A 21,054-nucleotide genomic window follows, 5' to 3' on the forward strand; every position below is an offset into this window, starting at 1 on the left:
TCTCTCTCTCTCTCTCTCTCTCTCTCTCTCTCTCTCTCTCTCTCTCTCTCTCTCTCGTCAGGTTTAGAAACCTTAGTGTAATTTGATCAAATTCTTATAGGCTTAGTAAAATACTAACATTTGAGATTTTTGTTGTTTGGTTTTGTTGAGTGCCATTGTTATGGTGATCATTTTCTGAAGACTGGCATACTTTTAAAGACTGCTGAAAAATCTCCACCAGCAGAGTATGTAATGTAATGAGGGAGTTTGTATGGTAGGTAGCTTGACACCTTTTCCTAGTTGCCAGCTTCAGTGTTTTTCTCACTAGTAACCAGGACTTCAGATGCATTTATTCTAGCTAATCCTAGACTAGGGAATGACAAAGAGGCCTGAACTTTTAAGAAACCAGGTGAATTAGATACACAGCTAAGAACCTCTGGTGCTGTCAGTTAAGTGCTGGACCGCTAACGCATGGTTGTTAGTTCATACCCGCTAGCCGTTTCCAGGAGAACCATGAGCTGTCTCGCCCCAAAACGATTTAGTCTCAGAACATAGACAGAGTTGCTATGATTCGGATTCTACTCAATGACCATGTGTTGGTTGGTTGGAGTAATAACTAGAATAGGAAAAGAGAAGATGGTAGCCCTGCTAGAAATACTTAATCTCCCTCTCACAGAGCAACCAGATTGGTAAACAGTCATGCCACATTGGATGTGTATTATTTGCCATGTTAGCCACTAATCCAGTCTCTTGCTACTCTTCTGAGTAGCCTATTGTAGACCTTCCACCTGTAATTTGTTCAGTTCTGGTTATTTATGTTCCTGTATACCTCAATTTTTAGAATGTGGGTCTCTTCGGTTCTTTGCTTCACTGGCTGTGACAGAACCAGTTGGAACTAGTTTCAAGTCCTACTAACCCCAGGATTAGACTCTTTTTAGTATACGTCTTTTAAGTTCTTTCATGTGGTTTACAGTTGATGAATATAAAAACCGAATTCACTGCTGTGGCATCAATTCTAACTCAGTGACCCTACAAATTCAAAAAAACCAAATTCAGTGCTGACTCATAGCGACCTCTTGTGGGCTTTCTCTCATGGAGCTGCTGGTGCTTTTGAACTGCTGAGCATGCTGATTGCAGCCCAACACACACCACGGGGCTCCCGCAGCCACCTTCTAACCAATGTAAATTGGTTTACTTACATTTAAGACCCAGAAGAATTTGTCTTTACATTGAAATAAAGAGGTTTCTTACATGTGGTCTTCATTTTCTGTCCATAGTTATGAAACTTCCTCCTTGTCGGGGAACACCCATGCCATGTCTATATATAACCTTCAAATAGTCTTGAATATCCTTTGGATTATGTATGACCATTTCAAAGGGTAGTATTCCACATCAGTGACTTTTAGGATTTTAATAGTGGTGACTAGTTTCAGTTGCTGTAAAAGGTCAAGCTGTGAAGAAATGGTGGCATATTTCACAGAATTCTAAACTAAAGTATTTGTTCCACCAGTTGTGCAAGTTGTGTTGGCGGGAGGAGAAGAGATCATTTCGACAGGATTTTGCTATCAGTAAATCTGTTTGGGTTTCCTGTTCTGGCCCCTAACTATCAGCTACATCAGTGCGCCTGCCACTAGGCTTCTCCTTTCTTTTACCACAGGAAAACTGTCCAGCCTCTTTTTCTAGCAATTTCAGGACCCGCCTGACAGGAAATTTTCTAATTGCCGGAACAGCTGGTAGGAGAAAACTTCTCAGGGGCTTGGCCTTCCCTTTCTAACTTAAGTTTTACGGTCAGAAACTGTTCAACATCATGGTTTCATAGCCATGTTTAAGTTTTTGTCTTTTCGTGTTCGCTCTATACGGGTAAGTTTGTTCGGCTTCTTTAAAGAATAAAATGTTTTAGTTGCAGATAAATATAACTATGCTAGATTAATTAAACCGTCCATTTTATTTGTTCCTTGAAGAAGCTTGTCAAAATTCGAGCTTCGTTTTTACGGGACTATGAAAGGATATTTGCTGTGTTTTCACTCTGTATTTTGTAAACTTATTTCTATATGGGGCTTTTAGTACTAGAGTAATTTTGATCTTGATTGTGTTTGTAATTTCGTATAATTCCAGAGACTCTTACTCACTAAAACTACACACGAACAAAAGTACAAACCTTATTGTATTTAGATTAGTACAATAGGAGCAGTATTTTCTTGGGTGGAATGTGTTATTTGAAATAGAAACTTAAAATCACATATTTGTTGAAGTGGTTTCTGTAAGAGTTTTAAATTTTGAATCAGCTCTACATTTTAAGTAACTTTAAACAAGTAGTTTCATCTGATTCAGAGTAGGAAAGGTTTTTAAAGAATTACTTTTAAAAGGTGCTGGGTGCACAATAACTTGCTTTATATTTAATCCAAAATCTGATAGTGTCACTGGATAGTTTATTTTGCCGTGAGGATTATGCTATCATGTACTTTCAAGAGAATTTAATTTGCTAGTTGTTTCTCACTTGGGAATGATGGGTAAGGGATGCTGTTCTTTTCAGATGTAGACATATAAAGTTGATGTGTGTAACCCTGTCTTACAGAATTTGGTTAAATAAAAATGCTGATCATATGTATCGTTCCTTTAGCAAATCCTTAGTAAATCCAGTGGATTAAATTTGGTTCAATTCTAATCTAGAATAAGCTCAAATGTGCTTTCTCACTAAAATACTTAATTTCATCACCTGCCACAGCCAGATAATTTTTATAAGTCCTCACTTTAAAAAAAAGTTAACATATCTTTGTAAAATTAAAAGAGCAACTATGTTAATAGAATTTTAAGATGTCTGTATAGTGAGTGGACCATAATTACTTTAGAGAATTACATTCAAGGTGTAAACAGAAGTTTAAGTATACATTTTTCAATTGTAAAATGTCATTTTTTTGTTAAGTAGGCATGATTACACTTCCATGGCTTAAAGATTCCTGTTCTTTGACTTTTATCAAGGCACACTGAAGTATTCTGTTTCAAACTTTGGTAATATTTTCTGACATTCAAAACAATTTTATAAAATATAAATGCTTCAAGAACACACTTCCTGACTCAAGGGAGTGGAGGGAAAAGGAAATTATGTATACAAGGCAAGGCATAATGCCAAGTGTTGAATCATTCTTTAAAATCAGTTCATATCACCCAGTTGGCTTTATAATGTTAAGTTATATATAATTCAAATAGGGAACATCAATCTCGGGTTCTTTTCTTTCAATTTTATTTTCACACTTTAAGAGCGAAAAAATCATTGAGTAGATTTTGATTTTCCCCTTACAGGGTAAACTACTTAAAAACCTATTGTTGTGTCCCAGAAGACAAAGTTGTTGTTTTTCTGTGTGACTGAAGGAACATGAACAGACCCACCTGTCCACAAATTTTTTTTCTGCCATTTTTCTTTGTCTCTAATAACAGGTTTTACAGAATTTTTTAAATTGTTTGTTTTTAACTCAGTTGACCTTATCTTATCTATTGCAAGGGCAAGAGAGTCATATCTTAACAGGCTTTTAAAATCTCAAATTCCACCTTTAGGCTTGTTTTTCACTTCTATTGCTAACCCAGGTGCCCTTGTAACTTTGAGCTGCTAATGACAAGGTCAAAGATGATTCTCCCGTTGTTTCCTCATGGGAGAAAGATGAGGCTGTGTGCTCTTGTAAAGATTTAAGTCAGAAAATCAAAGGGGACAGTTCTGCTCTTTCCTATAGGGCCTCTATGCTTCAGAAACAACTCGATGGCGGTGATTCTGGTTTTCCATTTATTGCCAACACGAAACACCTTCTTCCTGGCACATAAATGAACTGCCTTCTAACAAAGCAATTGTCCTAACAAGATATGTAATAAGTCAAAACAGTTTTCATTAGGATACATATCAACAGTTAAATGCAAGAGTGAGAGCTCACCTGAATTTTAAGTACCTGTCTGCCCTCATTTTTCTTCTTCCTCTTTCACTCTCTGATCCTAATGTTGGTCTGCCTGTATGCTTCCCACTGGGCTACTCCCTCTGCCTGGAATGTTCTTCACCCCAATGGCTAACCCTTAATTCCTTCAGGTCTTCGTTTCACATCTCGCCTATATAAAGCCTACCCTGGCCTGTTTAATATATCAAGCTTCGTTTCTGTGGGGCTTTTTAAACCTAATACAGTACACTATTTTTTCCCATGTATTTACCACATTCCAACACCATTTTGATGTCTCTCACTGACATTGATTCAATGCAGACTCATTGTGACCCTTGGTGGGTTTCTGAGACTGCAACTTTATGGGATTGAAACTCCCCACATTGCTACTGGTGGTTTTGAACTGATTATCGTGGCCCAGAGCATAAGACCAGAGATTCCAACCCACCCCCCTCCCTTTACTATGTATTTCAGGCCACCAATAGGTAGGTCTAGAATCCCTGGAAGTGTAGTGGGTTATGCATGTGACTGCTAATTGAAAAGTGAGCAGTTCAAACCTACCAGGCACTCCTCGGGAGAAAGACAGAGGCTTTCAATTCCTGCAATGATTTACAACCTCAAAAACCCAAAGGGGCAGTTCTGCTGTGTCCTCGAGGATCGTTGTGAGTCATAGACTTGATGGCAGGGGGGTTTGTCTTATGGGAAAGAAGGGCTGAAATATATTCAATGCGGAGTAAGTAAATGAGTGAATGGATGAATTGAGTTCCTATGCATAGCCTATGAGGATATTGAACACCCTAGACTATGGGAGACAAATGTCTAAAGGGGATGGAAATGTACAAGACTAGCACTGGGTTACCTGTAGGCCAGCTACCTGCCTCTGAATTTTACCTACATTTACCTTACATTAACAACTTTTTAAAAAATCATTTTATTAGGGGCTCATACAACTCTTACCATAATCCATAGACACATCAATTGTGTAAAGTGCATTTGTACATTCATTGCCCTCATCATTCTCAAAACATTTTCTCTCCACTTAAACCCCCGGCATTAGGTCCTCATTTTTCTCCTCCCTCATGAACCCTTGCTAATTTATCAATTATTATTATTATGTCATATCTTGCCTTGTCCGATATCTCCCTTCACCCACTTTTCTGTTGTCTGTCCCCCAGGGAGGAGGTCACATATGTAATCGGTTCCTTCTTTCCTACCCACTCTCCCTCTACCCTCCCTGTTTCGCCACTCACACCTTTTAGCAAAAAAACATAGACTTTGTTTAAAAAAAATAGCGAGATAGGGTTAAGTATAACAATTTTCTTGCGTGCATGAAGTTTTTGTGGTCATGCATTGACAAGTATGCCTGTATTAATCAAATTATAGTTGTGACATGTAGCACAAGTATATGAAACTCAAAGAATAATTATTATATACATAATTGATTGTTACTGCACTTTATTGATGGAGTTTTTCTACAGTTGTTTCATAGTGTACTTTTAAGCAAACACACAGACTTACGAATACCAAACTAGTTTTACATTTCTGTATAACACATTTATATGAGTAACAGGTGATTTAGTGACATTAATATGCTTGTCACATGCTCATGCCAGTCTCTTCTTCAGTTATCGGTGCCTTCTGAAATGTGATCCTCCTCTGCATCCATTGTGCTGGGTTGCATGCTTTGGGAGAGGAGCACAGTTGCTTTCCTACCTGTTGTCCAAAGTTCACTGTTTTGTCCTAGAGAACTTCAGGTTTGTTTCTAAAACATTCCTGGTTCCATGGCTTGCAGTAACTGGCAACATAAAATATAATCAAAAGTATGTCTCATTTTTAAATCATAACCTGGGCAATAAGTTGTCGACCATCAATATTTTGCTGTGAGCTTACACAAGATTGACGCATTGGCTGCAGTAAGGGCTCAAACATGGTGAAAGTCATAAAGAGGGCACAGGACCAGGCAATGTTTTGTTCTGTTGTACATAGCGTTGCTATGCAGTGGGATCGATTTGAAGGTACCCACCAGAAAACTTGTGTTCAGGGCAAAATAGGGACTAGACTTGAAGCTTCGGTCAATGTCAAACACTCATCCGCACGAACGTTTTCTGCACCCTCTGGGCCCCAATGTAGAAAATGATTTTTTGTTATTCCAGTTCATCCTCTGAGATTTGGAATGATTGCATTCACCGAGGTGGGTTGGAGTCAAGGAGGCACTAATTAGGAAAAAAGGAACACTGAGAAGAGGAGCACTTGTATTTTAAGATTTGCTAGAATTTTAAAAATGGGAGGATGGAAGGATAGTCAAAGAAGTCTGCAAAGGAAAACAAGATAAGTAGAGTAAAAGGATAAGTGGAAGGCATAAAGGATTCTGTTTCAGAGAGAAGTCGCATACTAGAAGAGTTTCAAAAATGGATTGGATGGCAAGAAATTATGAAAGAAATGTTGGACTTCAGGTCGCATACTTGCAAGGTTCACCAAGCAAGCAACATTCTGAAGGAAAGACTATCCATATCGATCTCACTAGCGCTGCGATTTCAGGAATACAAGGGCAGAGAAAGTCGTTAAGGCATCCAGGAAGAAACAGCAGGTCACCTACTAAAAAATGTATGTACATCAGGCAAACACCACACATCTCGTCAACAACACCAGCTGCAGGAAGGCCATTGGCCAGTGGCGTCGAAGTTCTGAGGCCCGATTATTTTTACCCTAGAATTTGGTTCCAAGCCAAACTATGCAAATGTGAAGACAAACTAAAAGACGCTTTGAGACATTGGCGCATCAGAAAGTTTTCTTCTAGCTCACCTTTCTTAGGCAGTTACAGGGGCGTAATCTAAGAAAGAGGGGACGTGGGAATCCGGAAAGGCGTAAATTCAGGCAGAAAGGCACTCCAGGATTTTCCCAAGGTGCCAGTTGTGCAGGCGGCCTACTAAGCAGCCCATCCGGAGAGCAGGGGGAGGGAGGTCTCCAGGAGCGAAAGGGGCTTTCAGAAGCATGGAAAGTATGCGTAAGAGCTAAGAAACTTTTAAGAACAATAGTGAATGAATCTCTCCCCCCCACACACAAAAGGAGGAGCTGTTAGAAACACAAAACAGAAACCTGCACAAAGAAATCCATAGCCCTATTAAGAGTCAAGGTAGAATTTATCATGAATCTAAGCAGTTGGTGAATTATTTGAAAAAGGAGTTGGAGGAAAGCATCCAGTAACAGTCTCTGGATTGACCAGGGAGTTATGACCTAGTCTATACATGAGCAATATTTTTATTCTCATGATAATATGGGTTATGGCTTTTAGCTTTATAATCGGGTCACAGAGAGAGCATGTAAGATTTGACTATTATTTCAAGAGGAATATGTTAATTTTTCTTAATTTTAATAAAAACGGAAATACAGCTACCACTAGATGAAAGGAGGTGCGAGTAATAAGTATGAGGGAAAGAATGTTAGTACACCATTACCTTCTTTCTGCCCAAAACTGACAGAAAAGTCAAAAGGTTTATTTAAAAGTAAGATCACTGCCAAACAGGAGGAAGCTAGTATAAAGAACGGACCGAATGTGATGGTAAGGCAAAATATTGATAGTAGGCTTCCAGCTCATACTTGCCTGGGTCTGTTCCAAAGAAACCCCGTGAGAACCTGTTTGTGTTATCAGTGGGTGGGTGGAGCAAGTTCTCTCAGTAAATACTGGTCTTCGTTTCTGTTGAGTTTTACTTTTAAAAATTATTTGAAGTCTAGTGAAAACAGTATCTTCTTTGGCGATCTGTGTCTGCTCAGAAGGTTATAGTAATTATCCAGCCATCCCCACTTTTACAGATTCCCAGGGAATGATCATAATAGATTTTCTCAAAAGAAACTGGAAACTGACACAACAGAGACTCGGAGAAGTGTTAAGAAGACTGAACTGCATTTGTGGTAGGGGGGGTGGGGTGCTGAAAGTGGCACTGAGGAATTATTTTCCCCATCATGACAACTCATCTGCTTCACTACAAAGGTAGTCAGGGCTGCCTTACGAGAATTCATTTGAGAACTCTACCCCAGCCACCCTCCAGCCCTGAGCTTGCTCCTTCACAATTCTTCTGGTTCCCAAAATTCAAGGAATATTGAAAAGGAACTCAGTATGAGTCTCTCAAGCACGTTTTGTTATTTTTTTGACACACCTTTGTGTGTTGCCCCTCTTTAAGTCAGTAGGCATTGTCTTAAGGTTAAAAAATTCAGAAATTTATCAAAGGGCAAAACTAATATTTTTTAAGGCCTAGTTATGGCAGTGTGAACAGCCCTGTTCGTGTAATGGTTTACCCATTGGGCTTCTAACTGCAAAGCTAGCAGTTTGAAAACACCAGTCATTCTGTGTGAGAAAGGTGAGGGGTGTCTACACTTGCAAAGATGGGGATGAAAGAAAACTTGCTTTGTATCATGAGTTATTCTGTCATTATCTGATATGTTACCCAGAAGGTAGGTTGAGACCATACTGTAGAGGGCCCTGAGTGCCTAAGTGAAGCGCACTGCATTTCATCTGGGCAAAGAGTGTGACGATTCATGTAGTCTGACTGGAACTGTGTGCTTTCAGGAAATGAATTTTTCGATAGTATGAATTGAAGTGGGCAGTGCAGAAAGAGATAGGAGTAATCAAGCGAGCTTGATGATGCCACAAGAAATAGAAAATGCAAGGGAGGAAAAAAAAAGATCTGTCGCCTATTAAATCACATCCCCGCTTCCCATGTAACAAGGTATAGTTCCTCACGGTCTGAATGACTGCTAGATTCCAGATAGGCATTTGAAAGGATCCTTTCCTTATGAGATCGCAAGTGTACTTTATTAGTATTTGGGGGTACAGAAAGCTTTAATAACATTTCCATATTATTTAACTTCATATATTTTAGGTAAGTAAATTATAAACCAGTGACTATGAATACTTACCTGCTAAAACTGGGGTTTTACTGATAAAGAACTTGTCACCAAAAGTTCAGTAACAGCTACTTTAACAAGCTGAGAAATCTGACCCAAGGTGGTACAGGCCATTCTCAGATGCCCAAGAGATCTGTCTAACCTTCCAGTCTATTGCTCTTGGACAGTCCTTTTGTAGAAGTCAGAAGACCTAGAATTGAGCCCTGACTCTACCAGTTTGCTGACTTGTGTCTTAAATAGTCGCTTGGTCTCATAAAACTTGAAAATATATTCAAGCCATTTTGCCTTAAGTGTCTGTCAAATTTCTCACGGTGAATGGGCGAATATAGATAAAACTCCGAAATGTTTTTGCTTGTTTTGTAAAGTTTACTCTGTTACTATCAGTCCTCAAAAAATTTGTGGAAAAATGGAATTGGAAGATAATGCAATATTTCAACAAACCGTTGAAACCCCTCCTTCAGATGTAGCCAGAGGTTTTCTTGTGAAGCTGAAATTTTAATTTAAATAAAAGAAAGAAAAAGATGCTTCATAAATGCTTGCTGTATTTCAATCTTGATCTTGTGTGTGTATATAGATTAATTTTTTTGCCAAAGTTCCCAAAGAGACTAAAATAATTGAGGATATTCTACAAGCTACAGCCTCTTAGGGAATCAAATGGTAGACGTGTTTTCTTCTAATAGGTTATTTGTTTGGGTTTGTTTTTGATTTGTTACTGATTTTCAAGAGCTTCCATATTAGGATATGCTGTGTGTGTGTGTGTGTGTGTGTGTGTCAGAGATCTGTGTAATTCCCTGTGTTGCCAACTTTCTGTGAATGTTCAAAATGTTTCATATAGCTCAAACATTTATATGTACAATCACAGTAGCAATAATGAATTGTGTTTGTATAATACTTTAGCTTGTACTAATAGTACCTATGTACCTAGAAAAAAATAAAATGACATTATATTCCACAAAATACAAATTACAAGATATTGGGCAGGCTTATGTTTTTGGATTTATTGCACTTTGTTTTTATTGTTGAAACTTTTTTGCTGTGCATTCCAGTGTCGTGGTTAAAATACATTCCAGTGTCCTGGTTAAATTAAGGTTCTGTATGTCTTGTTCACATTTAAAAAAAGCAATTGAAATCCATATCTTCAAGATTTGTGTCTTTTAATACCTCTGCTCTAATATACTGAAGTGATCAGAGTCTTTAAAATGTTTTCTCTTAACCTTCACTTGCCATCGAGGTATGGATAGTCATTTATTCCATTTCTCCTCCTCCAACACAATGTTCATTCCTTTTTTACTTTGTTTTAGCGCTGTTCCTTTCTCAACTCTCAGATAGTCCCTAGAAACAGAAAACAACTTAGATATTTCAAACAGAAAAAAAGTGTTCTTACTCAGATGTCCACACTGGGAGTAGACATTTTCACATTTACTGTGGAATAGTTTCAACCTTCTCCCCCAAAAGATGTTTTTGTGTCTGTGTATAGGGTTGTACGAACTCAGCAGAATTCTCTGGTCCATTGGGTTTTACGCCTTCTGCCCCTACTCTCTGAAAATATTCATTCTTCACATGGAGACTTGCAATTGTTCAAATGTAATGTTATGAATACATTAAATTGACCCACATGCTGGGTTGGTATTCTCTCAGATATTTAACCTAGAGGTATATTTTCCTGATTTGTTTTCTATTTACTTAGTAGGTCAACAAAGTTTATTTAGATGTATGAATACGAGAGCCTCTAAACTGATAGCTGAATTCCTATTACTTGAATTTTACCAGGAGAAAGTAGCTTTGACTGGGTGTTCTCTTTTTGTATTTGACTCAATAGGAAGAAGGCACCATCAAAGAAATTGCAATCACACATCATGTAAAGGAAGGACATGAAAAGGCAGATCCTTCTCAATTTGAACTTTTAAAAGTATTAGGACAGGGATCATTTGGAAAGGTAAGTCATGAATGTTTCTCTTTTAAAGATAAAAAATAATTTGTGTATATTTCTTATGCATAGAAAAATGTGAATCATTTATGAAATGCTCCCAGTCATCCTTCTAAACATTGTTTTGTATGTCTTTGAATTTCTCATTATCCGTAAATGTGGGACAGTAAATGAAGTTATTCAGAAGTACATCGGGAACTTTCATATATTGGCATTTCATATTCATTTTATCTTTAAGATCATCTGACTTCTGTAGTTGTGTTTCTTGAATGATTAAAAATCACAAGATACCCCTCTTTTGAGTCCTTGTGTTGAATTGGAATATATTTGTAAAAGTACATCTCAACCTTTTCTCCCCAATATCACTAATAGAAGACATTGAGGGATTAAATACTCTGGTGAAACTAGAACTAGAGTCAAGGCTACATTGTACAAGCCTGAACATTTTGGGACTTGTGATTTGTCTGTAAAAGAACTCAAAATTTGTTATATATGCAATAATATTGGTGGTGTTGTAAATGTAAAAAATGGTTGCAAGTTTGGGCTCACGTCATTCAGGCCTGGGTTCTTTTTTTTTTTTTTTTTTTTAATTTTCACTCTTCCGTTTGTTCTCAGTATATGCTCGAAAAACTTGTGAGTTTGGAGCCCCATTTTTTTCATCTAGCTAACCATTTAATATTAAAATCTCTCAATGCTATCTTCTCACTCTCTACTACTCTCTTTAATAGGTTTTTTTCTGCTCACCATTTTAATTTTAATTCACATACAGCTGTTGTAACAGGTTTATGTCTCCAGTCTAGTTTGCTTCCCCAAGCTTTGCATTCTGAAAACAACTGATCTTTTGAATTTTCCATTTGTATATCCGAAAGACTTTTTTTTTTTTTTCTCATTAAACTTTGTTTTAATGGACCTAAACATTCTGTGACAAATGTTTGGTCAAGTTGGGGTTTTTTTGTTGTTTTTTTTGAAACAAGTTTCCAAAATGTATTAAATAAAATAAAAATTGTAGTGCAAAACAATGTATAAAATAAACTAACATTTGTGTAAACAAAGAGAAATTATAAACATACCCATATATCTGAACACACACGCACCATTTGTTTAACATTTTACCTTTGTTTGCTTCTGGCAAGGTATACTGGTTATCTACCTGTCATCTCAGCTCTGCACTTCAATACTCCTTTCCATACTTGCAGCTGGAATTCTGAAAATTACATTTCCCAGATTCTCTTGCAAACTGGCTTCCTCTTAAGCCGAAAGGCATTTTAAACTCAACACGAACCAAATGCACAGCCTTGCTCTTCCTCTAAACCTGTTCTGTTTCATTTCTCAACATGACTAGGAATGGCATCCAGTTAAGCAGGCCAAAACTATGGGGGAGGCATTACTAGCTTGTCCTTCTCATTCCCACCCCTTCCCATTTCCTGAACTTAACGAGATCCCTCCCCAGTCCTGTTGATTCAGTTACAGATCTCGGCCATTGTGCCTCTTCACTCTCTCTACCATCATTTCTCCCTAGGCTGTGGAAGGAGTTTCCTAATTGGATTTCTCCAGATTTGTTCTAATGCCTCAATCCATAATTTATACTAGCGTGAGTTTAATCTATCTTTTAACCCTTCATTGGCTTCCTTCACTTTGAAGATAAAGTTGTACAGTTTTCTCTATCTGCATTCTGCCCACATTAGCCTTCTTTTTCAATCCATCAATCTGCCAGGCTCTGTCCCACCAGAAAAGCTGGTCCACGTGGCTGTCTGTAATCTCAGCTCTGTGCCCTAACCCGAGCCCCACCCCTCCATCTGGTTATCCCCTCTTATGTTTATGGTCTTACAGAAGTGTCCCGCCCTTGCTAACCAGGTCATGTTCCTCTCAGAACTAACATTTTTTTGTAGCATTTGGCACAGTTGTAATTTTTTCATTGGTATAATTGCATTTATTGGATGCCTCCCCTGCTTAACTATGTTCCATCGCCAATGCAGGGGCCATAGATTCAATTTCAACTCATAACACCCCTCTATAGGGTTTCTGAGACGAAATCTTCACAAAAGCAAACAACCTCATCATCCTTGAAGCAGATAGTCGGTTTCAACCAACTTTTCTGATCGTAGCCTAGTACTTAACCCACAGTGCCACCAGGGCCCCTTAATTAAAAACAGAAAGAAGAAAACAAAGTAAGCTCACTGCCATCAAGTGGATTTAACCCTACGGAACTGAGTAGAACTGTCCCTTTACAGGAGTAGTTCTTTTGTCGAGTGGCTGGTGCTTTTGAACTGCTAACCTTGAAGTTAGCAGCCCAACACACAATCCAAGGCCCCTTCGTAATATGGCATTAAATTGTTTTGCCAGGCCCATTTGCAAAACACAAACAGATGGGTTTATTTCCATGCATTAGATTTTCAGAACATAATATTTAAGATCCTAGGTCTTAGTGTGCTTCTCCTTTTATTCTTTAGCAGTAACTTAAAAACCTAACTATAAATAGGAAACATTGGAAATAGGGTGTTGCCTTTCTTACTCATCCTTTTAGACCAATCTAAGTCAAGGAAATGGGGATGACCTGTCAGAGCCTAGAATAGCTTCCTGGGGGTGTTAGAAAGGTCAGGCCAGCTCTGTTGGATGAAGGTCCCATCACATCTGTGATTGCTGCTGCTCCTGCTGGGCTGGGCTGCTTACTCAGTCAGAGACGACACAGAACCCTTCTGGGCCAAAGCACAGGACTGGCTGCCTGACCTGGTTCATGTCCTGTGACTAGGCAAATTATTTTCCCCTCAAAACCCCAGTTAAGCCAGCTACAAGATAAGCAGTGCTCAGTCTGCCTGTTGCTGTCAGGATGACCTCGTAGAAATATTCTGAACATGGAAAAGTTATGAAAAGTGTTCAGAGGGTGCCTTCAGAGAACAGTTGATGAAAGAGTGGAATCAGTGAGAGGAGAATTTTTCTTGTAAAATGAAACAAAGGTGCTTGGTTAAGGAAGGTAAAGGATGAATAATTGACAGATAGAGCATAGTTATCTGAATTAGAATTTATTCAAAATAGAAATAACCTTTGATTCTCTTAAACATGTGTGCATCATGCCACCTTAGGAACAACCCTGATGCGAATGCTTTTCTCAGCTGCGGTCGACTCCCTGCTAGCTGGCTGAAAGGGTAGGGTGGATGGGTGGAGGATTTACAGGGTTTAGATGCCAATTGTTGGGTGCTACTCCCTTGACTTATAGTCATTGCTCATTCCTTTTGACAATTTCTCAAGTGATGGCCTCTGCTAATAATCTAGTTTACTACTACAGAAAATGAAAAGCTAATCCTAAAGCTGATTCTTGATAGCAATGGTGTCTCTCTTTCCCACCTGTGTGTGCCAGCACACTAACAAAATGGGTAGGGGAAAGCTGAAATTCGTATCCATTTAGCAGGTCTGTTTAAAGGTTTGGAAGCAAAGATTATGAAATTAATGATCAATGCGTAGAACAGATTCATCGATACTTTTCTCTTAGCCATACTATAGTATGATCATGAATGGTTTAGCCTAGAGTTTATTCATTTACCATAATTTTACACTCTATTTTTTAACTGAGTGGTGTGAACGTTCACAAAGCAATTGGTTTTCCATTTAGTAATTCATTTTTTTGTTTTATGACATTTATTGCAAGCCCCACAATCGTTCTTCCCATCTCCTACTTGTGTTTCCCATTTCCTTCTGCCCTTCTTTACTATCCCTTCCTGTCTTCTGAATTTAATTTCTGGGTAAATGCTGCCTTTTTGATTCAGAATGGTTGGTTTATCGAAGGAGAGTATGCCTTCCTGGTGTTACTGTTCAATCTTAGAAGCCTGAAGCTTGAAGAGTGTCTAGAGGCCATACACCAGTCTTTATCAGACCAGTAAGCCTGGGCTTTATGATTTTGACTTTTGTTTCCACATATTTCTCCCATTCTTTGTGGAAAATCTTAAGCTAATTGACTTGCATGACCCCCTCAAACTCCCTCCCTCAAGGTCTTGAGTTATAGCTAAAAAGTCGTTATAGCTTTGCCACCAGCATGGTGGGCTTTCCGAAAGTTTGTCAGGGAAAGCTCATCTTTTCATTCCAGTTTGCTCCAAATGTTTTGAAGCCCCCTTATATACCTGACAATATTCACGGATTTTTTGAGCATGAAAATACATAGGCATCCCTTGTCAAACCTGTATAAAAGTATATTCTTTGGTGTAATCCCTTTCACCTTGTTCAGCTTTAGTGTCTGTCTCTGCTTCCTTGCTTCAGGATTGTGGATATAATGGTAATTCTGGTTTTTGCCTTTAACATGTGTGCGTCTCTCCGTGTTTTGTTTCTTTTGACATTTTATACTTCACTATAGTATTTTGAAAGCAGATAAAACCATTTGAAAACTCCACTTGTTCCACAACATATCTTGGGATTGTCTTCCTCATATCTTGGGTATATGTGATCATTTGGTTTTAAAACGGTGTTCGTGGCTATGGTTTATGACATTAAATATGAAAATAAATGTACTTATAACATGTTCTGCCTAGCAGTGAGACATTTATATGCTGTTTTATCTATAGAAAAAGACCTTTCATTAATGAAGAACTGCAGCAACCGAAAATTACAATCCAGGGGAATCTATTCCTATGTAACAATTTTTATGCACTGAGAAGAATTTTTCTTTTGTGGAAGTCATCACCACCTTCTCACTGTCTACATAGCTCAAAATGTACACACACACACAACACCACCACCCCTGTGAATTTTTGTGTTACATGCTACTTAGGAATTGACAGGCAACAAGGGGAAAAATTCGCTTACAGTTTCACCCCAAGTTGTAACCACTGTTTCTAGTCCCATTTCTGTATAACTGATATATTCTAAGGGAAATAAACATTCTCTCATGTATTAGAATCTATCTGGTACATATAGAGCAGGGGTTTTATTTTAATAGCCTGTGATGCTTTATAAAACTTATTTTTTCTTACATTTCATACAGGTTTTCTTAGTTAAAAAAATCTCTGGCTCTGATGCTAGACAGCTTTACGCCATGAAAGTATTGAAGAAAGCCACATTGAAAGGTATGTGTGACTTCCGTATCAAATTTTCATGTTTCTGCCCCATAAATGAATGGAAAGGTCTTCGTAGATCTCATATGACTCCTAGGCTGTTGACATACAGTCTGAATCAGTCCCTTGTACTTACTGTCTTAAGTGTAGACTTTCTTGTATTAAATATTTCCTATTGGACTTAGAATCATATGATTAATGAGAAAAGAAATTGTCGTGTTATGAAATCACTATTACAAATTTTGGGGCTTTAGGCAAATGGAATTTTGATATACCAATAATTTTGTCTTCAAATTAATTATTTTAATGCTTTGTAAAACTTAGTAAATTACTGGATGAAAAATATCTTTTATTCTAAAGCCATTACCATCTCTACAAATCATCTTTCTCCTGTGGAGCAGCTGGTGGTTCCAAACTGCTGATCTTTCTTTTAGCAGTCCAATGTTTAACTCACTCGGAAAATACTTGAATTAAAATTGTATTTTAATTTGAATTAGAATTGTAGCCTGCTGAATAATTCTTAATGTGTTTTTAAATTTAATTTCTTATCATCAAAAAAAAATTTCTTATCATCATCAAAGTAATAAAACAGCCTGTATTACTCTCCTCCCTAGCCCAATCCTTGACCTCAAGGGCAATGACTTTCATCTCTTCTATGTCTGCCATTTACTTTCAAATCCAATGTGCTTATATTTAATTCCTTGATTGGTTGCATTTAAAGACAATCTATTAACTTCCTAACACAGAAAATGAAGATTCAAACCTCTGACGCTACCACCTACACACAATTTCCATTTTCTTGTCCTCTCAGTACCGTTTTCTTTATTATAGTTCTATAAAAATTGCATCTAGCTGAGCCAAAGGATATGCAGGACTCACTTTCCCTAGACTAGAACCTCTTTGGCTGAATTCTGTTTCAGAAATTTTTTCTCTAGCACTTTCTAGATGCAGTGCAACACAGCTTGTACCCCAGAGAGTGTCAGTACACAGGGAGTGTGTTGTGATATTCCACCTGCAATTTGGCTAGGTGTAAAGTTCTAGATGAGAAATATGTTTTTCTCAGGTGTGCTGATGGAATTGCTCCTCCTGTCTTATAAAGCATTGCATTGCCATTTTATTCCCAAACCTTTGTGCTTGAGCTACCTTTCCCTTTTGGAAGTTTTTAGAATCTACTCTTAATTCCTAGTATTCCAAAACTTTCTCTTGGATTTAAAAAAATTCATCCTACCAGGTACCAGGTGTGGTGTCTTTCAGTCTAGAAACATTTTCTTCAATTTGGAGTCATCTCTCTTTTCCTTTCCACGTTGTAACTCTTGTTCTCTGGATATGGTTGATATCCAGGATTGTTACATAATTTCCCTGTTTCTCCCCCTCCTACCCCCCCCAACCTTTTTTTAAAGAGCCCTGGTGTCATAATGGTTACAAGCTGGTCTGCAAACCCATGAGATCAGCAGTTTGAAATCACGAGCCTCTTCAAAGGAGAAAGAGGAAGTTTTCTACTTAGCATCCATGAAGATTAACAGCCTCGGCAACCCTCATGGGCAGTTCTACCTTGCCCTGTGCAGTGGTTCTCAACCTTCCTAATGCCGCAACCCTTTAATACAGTTCCTCATGCTGTGGTGACCCCCGTATATGGGCATATCTGCGTGTGGGCACACTCACCTGGAGACAGAGGAGTGGTGTCTAGGTTCCTAAGACCATCGGAAATATGGTCTTAGGCGACCCCTGTGAAAGGGCCATTTGACCCCCAAAGGTGTCACGACCCACAGATTTAGAACTGCTGCCCTATAGAGTCATCATGAGTTAGAATTGACTCAATGGCAGTGAATAGGGGCGTTTTGTTGTTGATTTTCCATTTTATCTTCCTTTTTTTCCTCCACTGAAAATTTTGTCAACTGTCTTCGGTCCTGCCTTGCCTCATCTTTCTCCTGTGGAGCAGTTGATGGGTTCAAACTACTAAGCTTGTGGTTGGTAGCCCAACATGTAAACTCCCTGCTCCACCACAGCCTCTTACAAAGACTATTAAAAGAAATAATACTACTCTTTACTTAATTAAGCAAAAAAAAATTGAATATTGCTTCTCAATGTTTCTATTTACCTTTTTCCTTCCAATGTGCTTGAGTCAGGATACTGATAACTGATATCCCTCAAGCATCACCTGGGTGTGAAAGGATGAGAACTAAGACACCAAAATGATTCCAAGGTCCTAAATAGTGAACAGGTGTCCCAGGAGAAAAGCTGCCAAAGCTGTGGCCTCAATAGATTTGCTATCAACCATCAGCACTCCGTGTGATAGTTTATGAACATGCCCCACACACTCATCTCATCCCTCTATTCACCAGCAAGAAGAGGGTCCTCTGCCCTGGCCAGTGGGAGGGGGAGAAGCGGCAAAGGACCAGGGTATGAGGAGGACACTGAGTCACCACATAGGGTGACACCAACCATAATAACACCACTGTTAGCTGTAACTCAGTGGGGTTTTTTGGTAGTTCATTTGTTGAAGAGACCTTGGTTTTTACAAAGATTCCCTAGCACCTAGGGAATCTTTTAGTCTTCCCTCATTTTAGTTAGCTGTCTTTTATCTGCTATGTTAGTTGTCACTTACCTTTTTCTTCTAATGCTTTCCTGTCCTTGTGAATAAAAGAACAAAGAATTTTTTATTTAACCAAATGCCTTTTCTTTATAGGGAGTCCACACAGATATAACAATCCATAATTCAATTAGGTCAGGCATACTTTTTTTTTACGTTCTTATTCATATAATGACATTTCTTGCCTGTTAGAGGGCCCCACACTTTGTTTCTTTCTTGTATGTGTGACTCTCAGTGTCTGTCCCCCCCGCTTTTTTTCTTTTAGATCATTTTATTGGGGGTTCTTACAGATCTTAAAACATTCCATGCATCCATTGTATCAGGCGTATTTGTACATATATTGTCATCATCATTTCCAAAACATTTTCAACGTGAGCCCTTGGTATCAGCTCCTCTTTTTTTTAAAAATCATTTTATTGAGGGCTTATACAACTCTTATCACAATCCATACATACATCTATAGTTGTACATTTGTTGCCCTCATCATTCTCAAAACATTTGCTTTCTACTTGAGCCCTTGGTATCAGCTCCACGCTCCCGATCTCATCTGTTCCCTTTTTTATAAAACACCATTCATAAGGGTGCTATGGGCTGAGCATTGTCTTGCTAACCACAAGACAGTTTAAACCTTACCAGCCCCTGTGGGGTTATCTGCTGCCATAAAGATTTACAGTCTCAGAAACCTTACATGGGTTCACTAAGAGTCAGAATCTCCTCAATGACAGTAGACTTCAGGTGGGTTTGGAGGGTATTGGTACAATAATCCAACCTAACCAGATTGCATTGAATCATTTCCAGCTCATGACCTATGTCAGCAGAACTGTGATCCAGGGGTTTTCGTTCTTTTTTTTTTTTTTAAGTAGATCTCCAGACCTCTCGTCAGAGGTATTTCTAGGTACCTATTTGTACAGTAAGTGAGGTCAATAATGTTAGGTTGAGTTTATGGGGAATTTTGCCCTACATAGTAATCGATGAACCTAAATGATTTTTGCAAACTGATGCTTAAAACAATTTGTTAATACATAATCCTAGAAACATTCGTATATAGCATTTCCCTTCATCACACTCATTCTAGTAACTTTCATATAAGAAAATTTGTTTCAGAAGAATGTCGTTATTTTGCCAGCATGAGTCAGTATTAACAAATTCTATTTTAGTACTTAAGAGTTTAACCAATACAAAGCATGCCTTCTACTGAACCAGTATATACTAATCAAAATTCCTGAGTGTAGGATGATTTATATTTGTCACTCTTACATAAGCAAAAGAAACCAGATTAGAATTTTTATACAATCATACCTCAAAAAATGAAGGAATTCTTGAGTGAGTAAATTTCACTGCTCATTTTTAATTAAACAAGGTTTCATGAACGTTAACATATAAGGAAATGTTGGAAAGAAATCTGTCTCACTATATCATCATAATCTAAAGAAAATGGTCCCAAATTATACATATTGTTAATGATCAGAGGACAATTTTTAAACAATAAATTTCCATAGGCTTTGTACATCTTTAGAGAGAGGTAGGTATTTAAAGGACAGCTTTCAGATAATAAGATCCCAGCCCAAAATTGTGTGGGCAGCAGGTCACCTAAAGGTCTTTCTGAATAAAACCACGGAGATCTGCTTCCGAAACCATCATCCACTGGTACTATATAGAGCGCAGTTCAGCTGACAGAGCTAGGCTGGCCTGCAGCACAATGGTCAGCAGACCTTGGAGATGAACTTCATTTATATAGATATATGCATAATAACCTCAGTAGATTAAAATATGTAAATCTCCAACAAGCACATGAAAAGATAGATGCTCAGCATCCCTATTCATTAGGGAGATATAAATCAAAACCACAATTAGTTAACCTTTCACATCTGCTAACATGACTCTTAGAAATATAGAAAATAATAAGCATTGGCAAACATGTAGACAAACCGGAACCCTCGTGTTGCTCATGGAAATGTAACACAGTGCAAGCATAATGGAAAACAGTTGTGTGATTTTTCAAAAAAGATCATTGTAGCAATACCATAGGGCCAACCACTTCCATTCCTAGGAATGTACCTCAAAAAATTGAAAGCAGCATTATCCACAATACCCCAAAGATGAAAACATCATCTATTTCACGTAACAAGCATTTACTAGTATTATCGTTGGAGGAGGGAGATGGAGGAATAGGCAGTTATTACTTAAGGACTTGATAGAACTTCCCTTATGACTTTCCGAGACTGTAACTCTTTATAGGATTAGAAAACCTCGTCTTTCTCCTGAAGAGCACCTGGTGATTTCAAGCTGGTGACCTAATGGCTAGCAGCCCAAAGTGTAACCATCACACCACCAGGGCTGCTCCTTTATATGATACACGGACACGAATAATGATAGCTAAATTTTCATTGACTATCCCTTACATACCAGTCTCCTCAATGATTGTGTGCCTTCCTCCCCATTTTATACATGGGAAGTAACAGGCTCACAACTTAAGTAACTTGGTCAAAAATTTGTAGGTCTGAATCTAAATCTTTTTCATCCAAAATGCCTTTGCTCCTTCAGTTGTCCTACCACAGTATCTTTAGCTTTCTCACAACAGCCACGTTCTATAGATTAATGAATGAATGTTTGTTTAATTGAGTTGGTAGGGTTGCTAGAAGTATCAAAAGTTTGGGATTTGTTGTGTTGGTTTTTGCCTTATTTTAAAACTGAAAATAC

General features: G+C 38.1%; 1 protein-coding gene across 5 annotated transcripts in view; it reads left to right on the forward strand.

Moving 5' to 3' along the window:
* RPS6KA3 (ribosomal protein S6 kinase A3) overlaps positions 1–21,054 on the forward strand; it is a 73,316-nt gene that overhangs the window by 23,966 nt on the left and 28,296 nt on the right. For all 5 annotated transcript variants that reach the window (XM_004709923.2, XM_045290710.1, XM_045290709.1 and 2 more), the window contains 2 exons: positions 10,618–10,734; positions 15,695–15,776. In XM_004709923.2, the coding sequence (XP_004709980.1) occupies positions 10,618–10,734; positions 15,695–15,776 (199 nt within the window). The remainder of the gene's footprint in view (positions 1–10,617; positions 10,735–15,694; positions 15,777–21,054) is intronic.

Source organism: Echinops telfairi, unplaced genomic scaffold (genome assembly GCF_000313985.2).
Source record: "Echinops telfairi isolate 266 unplaced genomic scaffold, ASM31398v2 ScPeMD7_53;HRSCAF=182, whole genome shotgun sequence".
Classification (NCBI taxonomy): domain Eukaryota; kingdom Metazoa; phylum Chordata; class Mammalia; order Afrosoricida; family Tenrecidae; genus Echinops; species Echinops telfairi.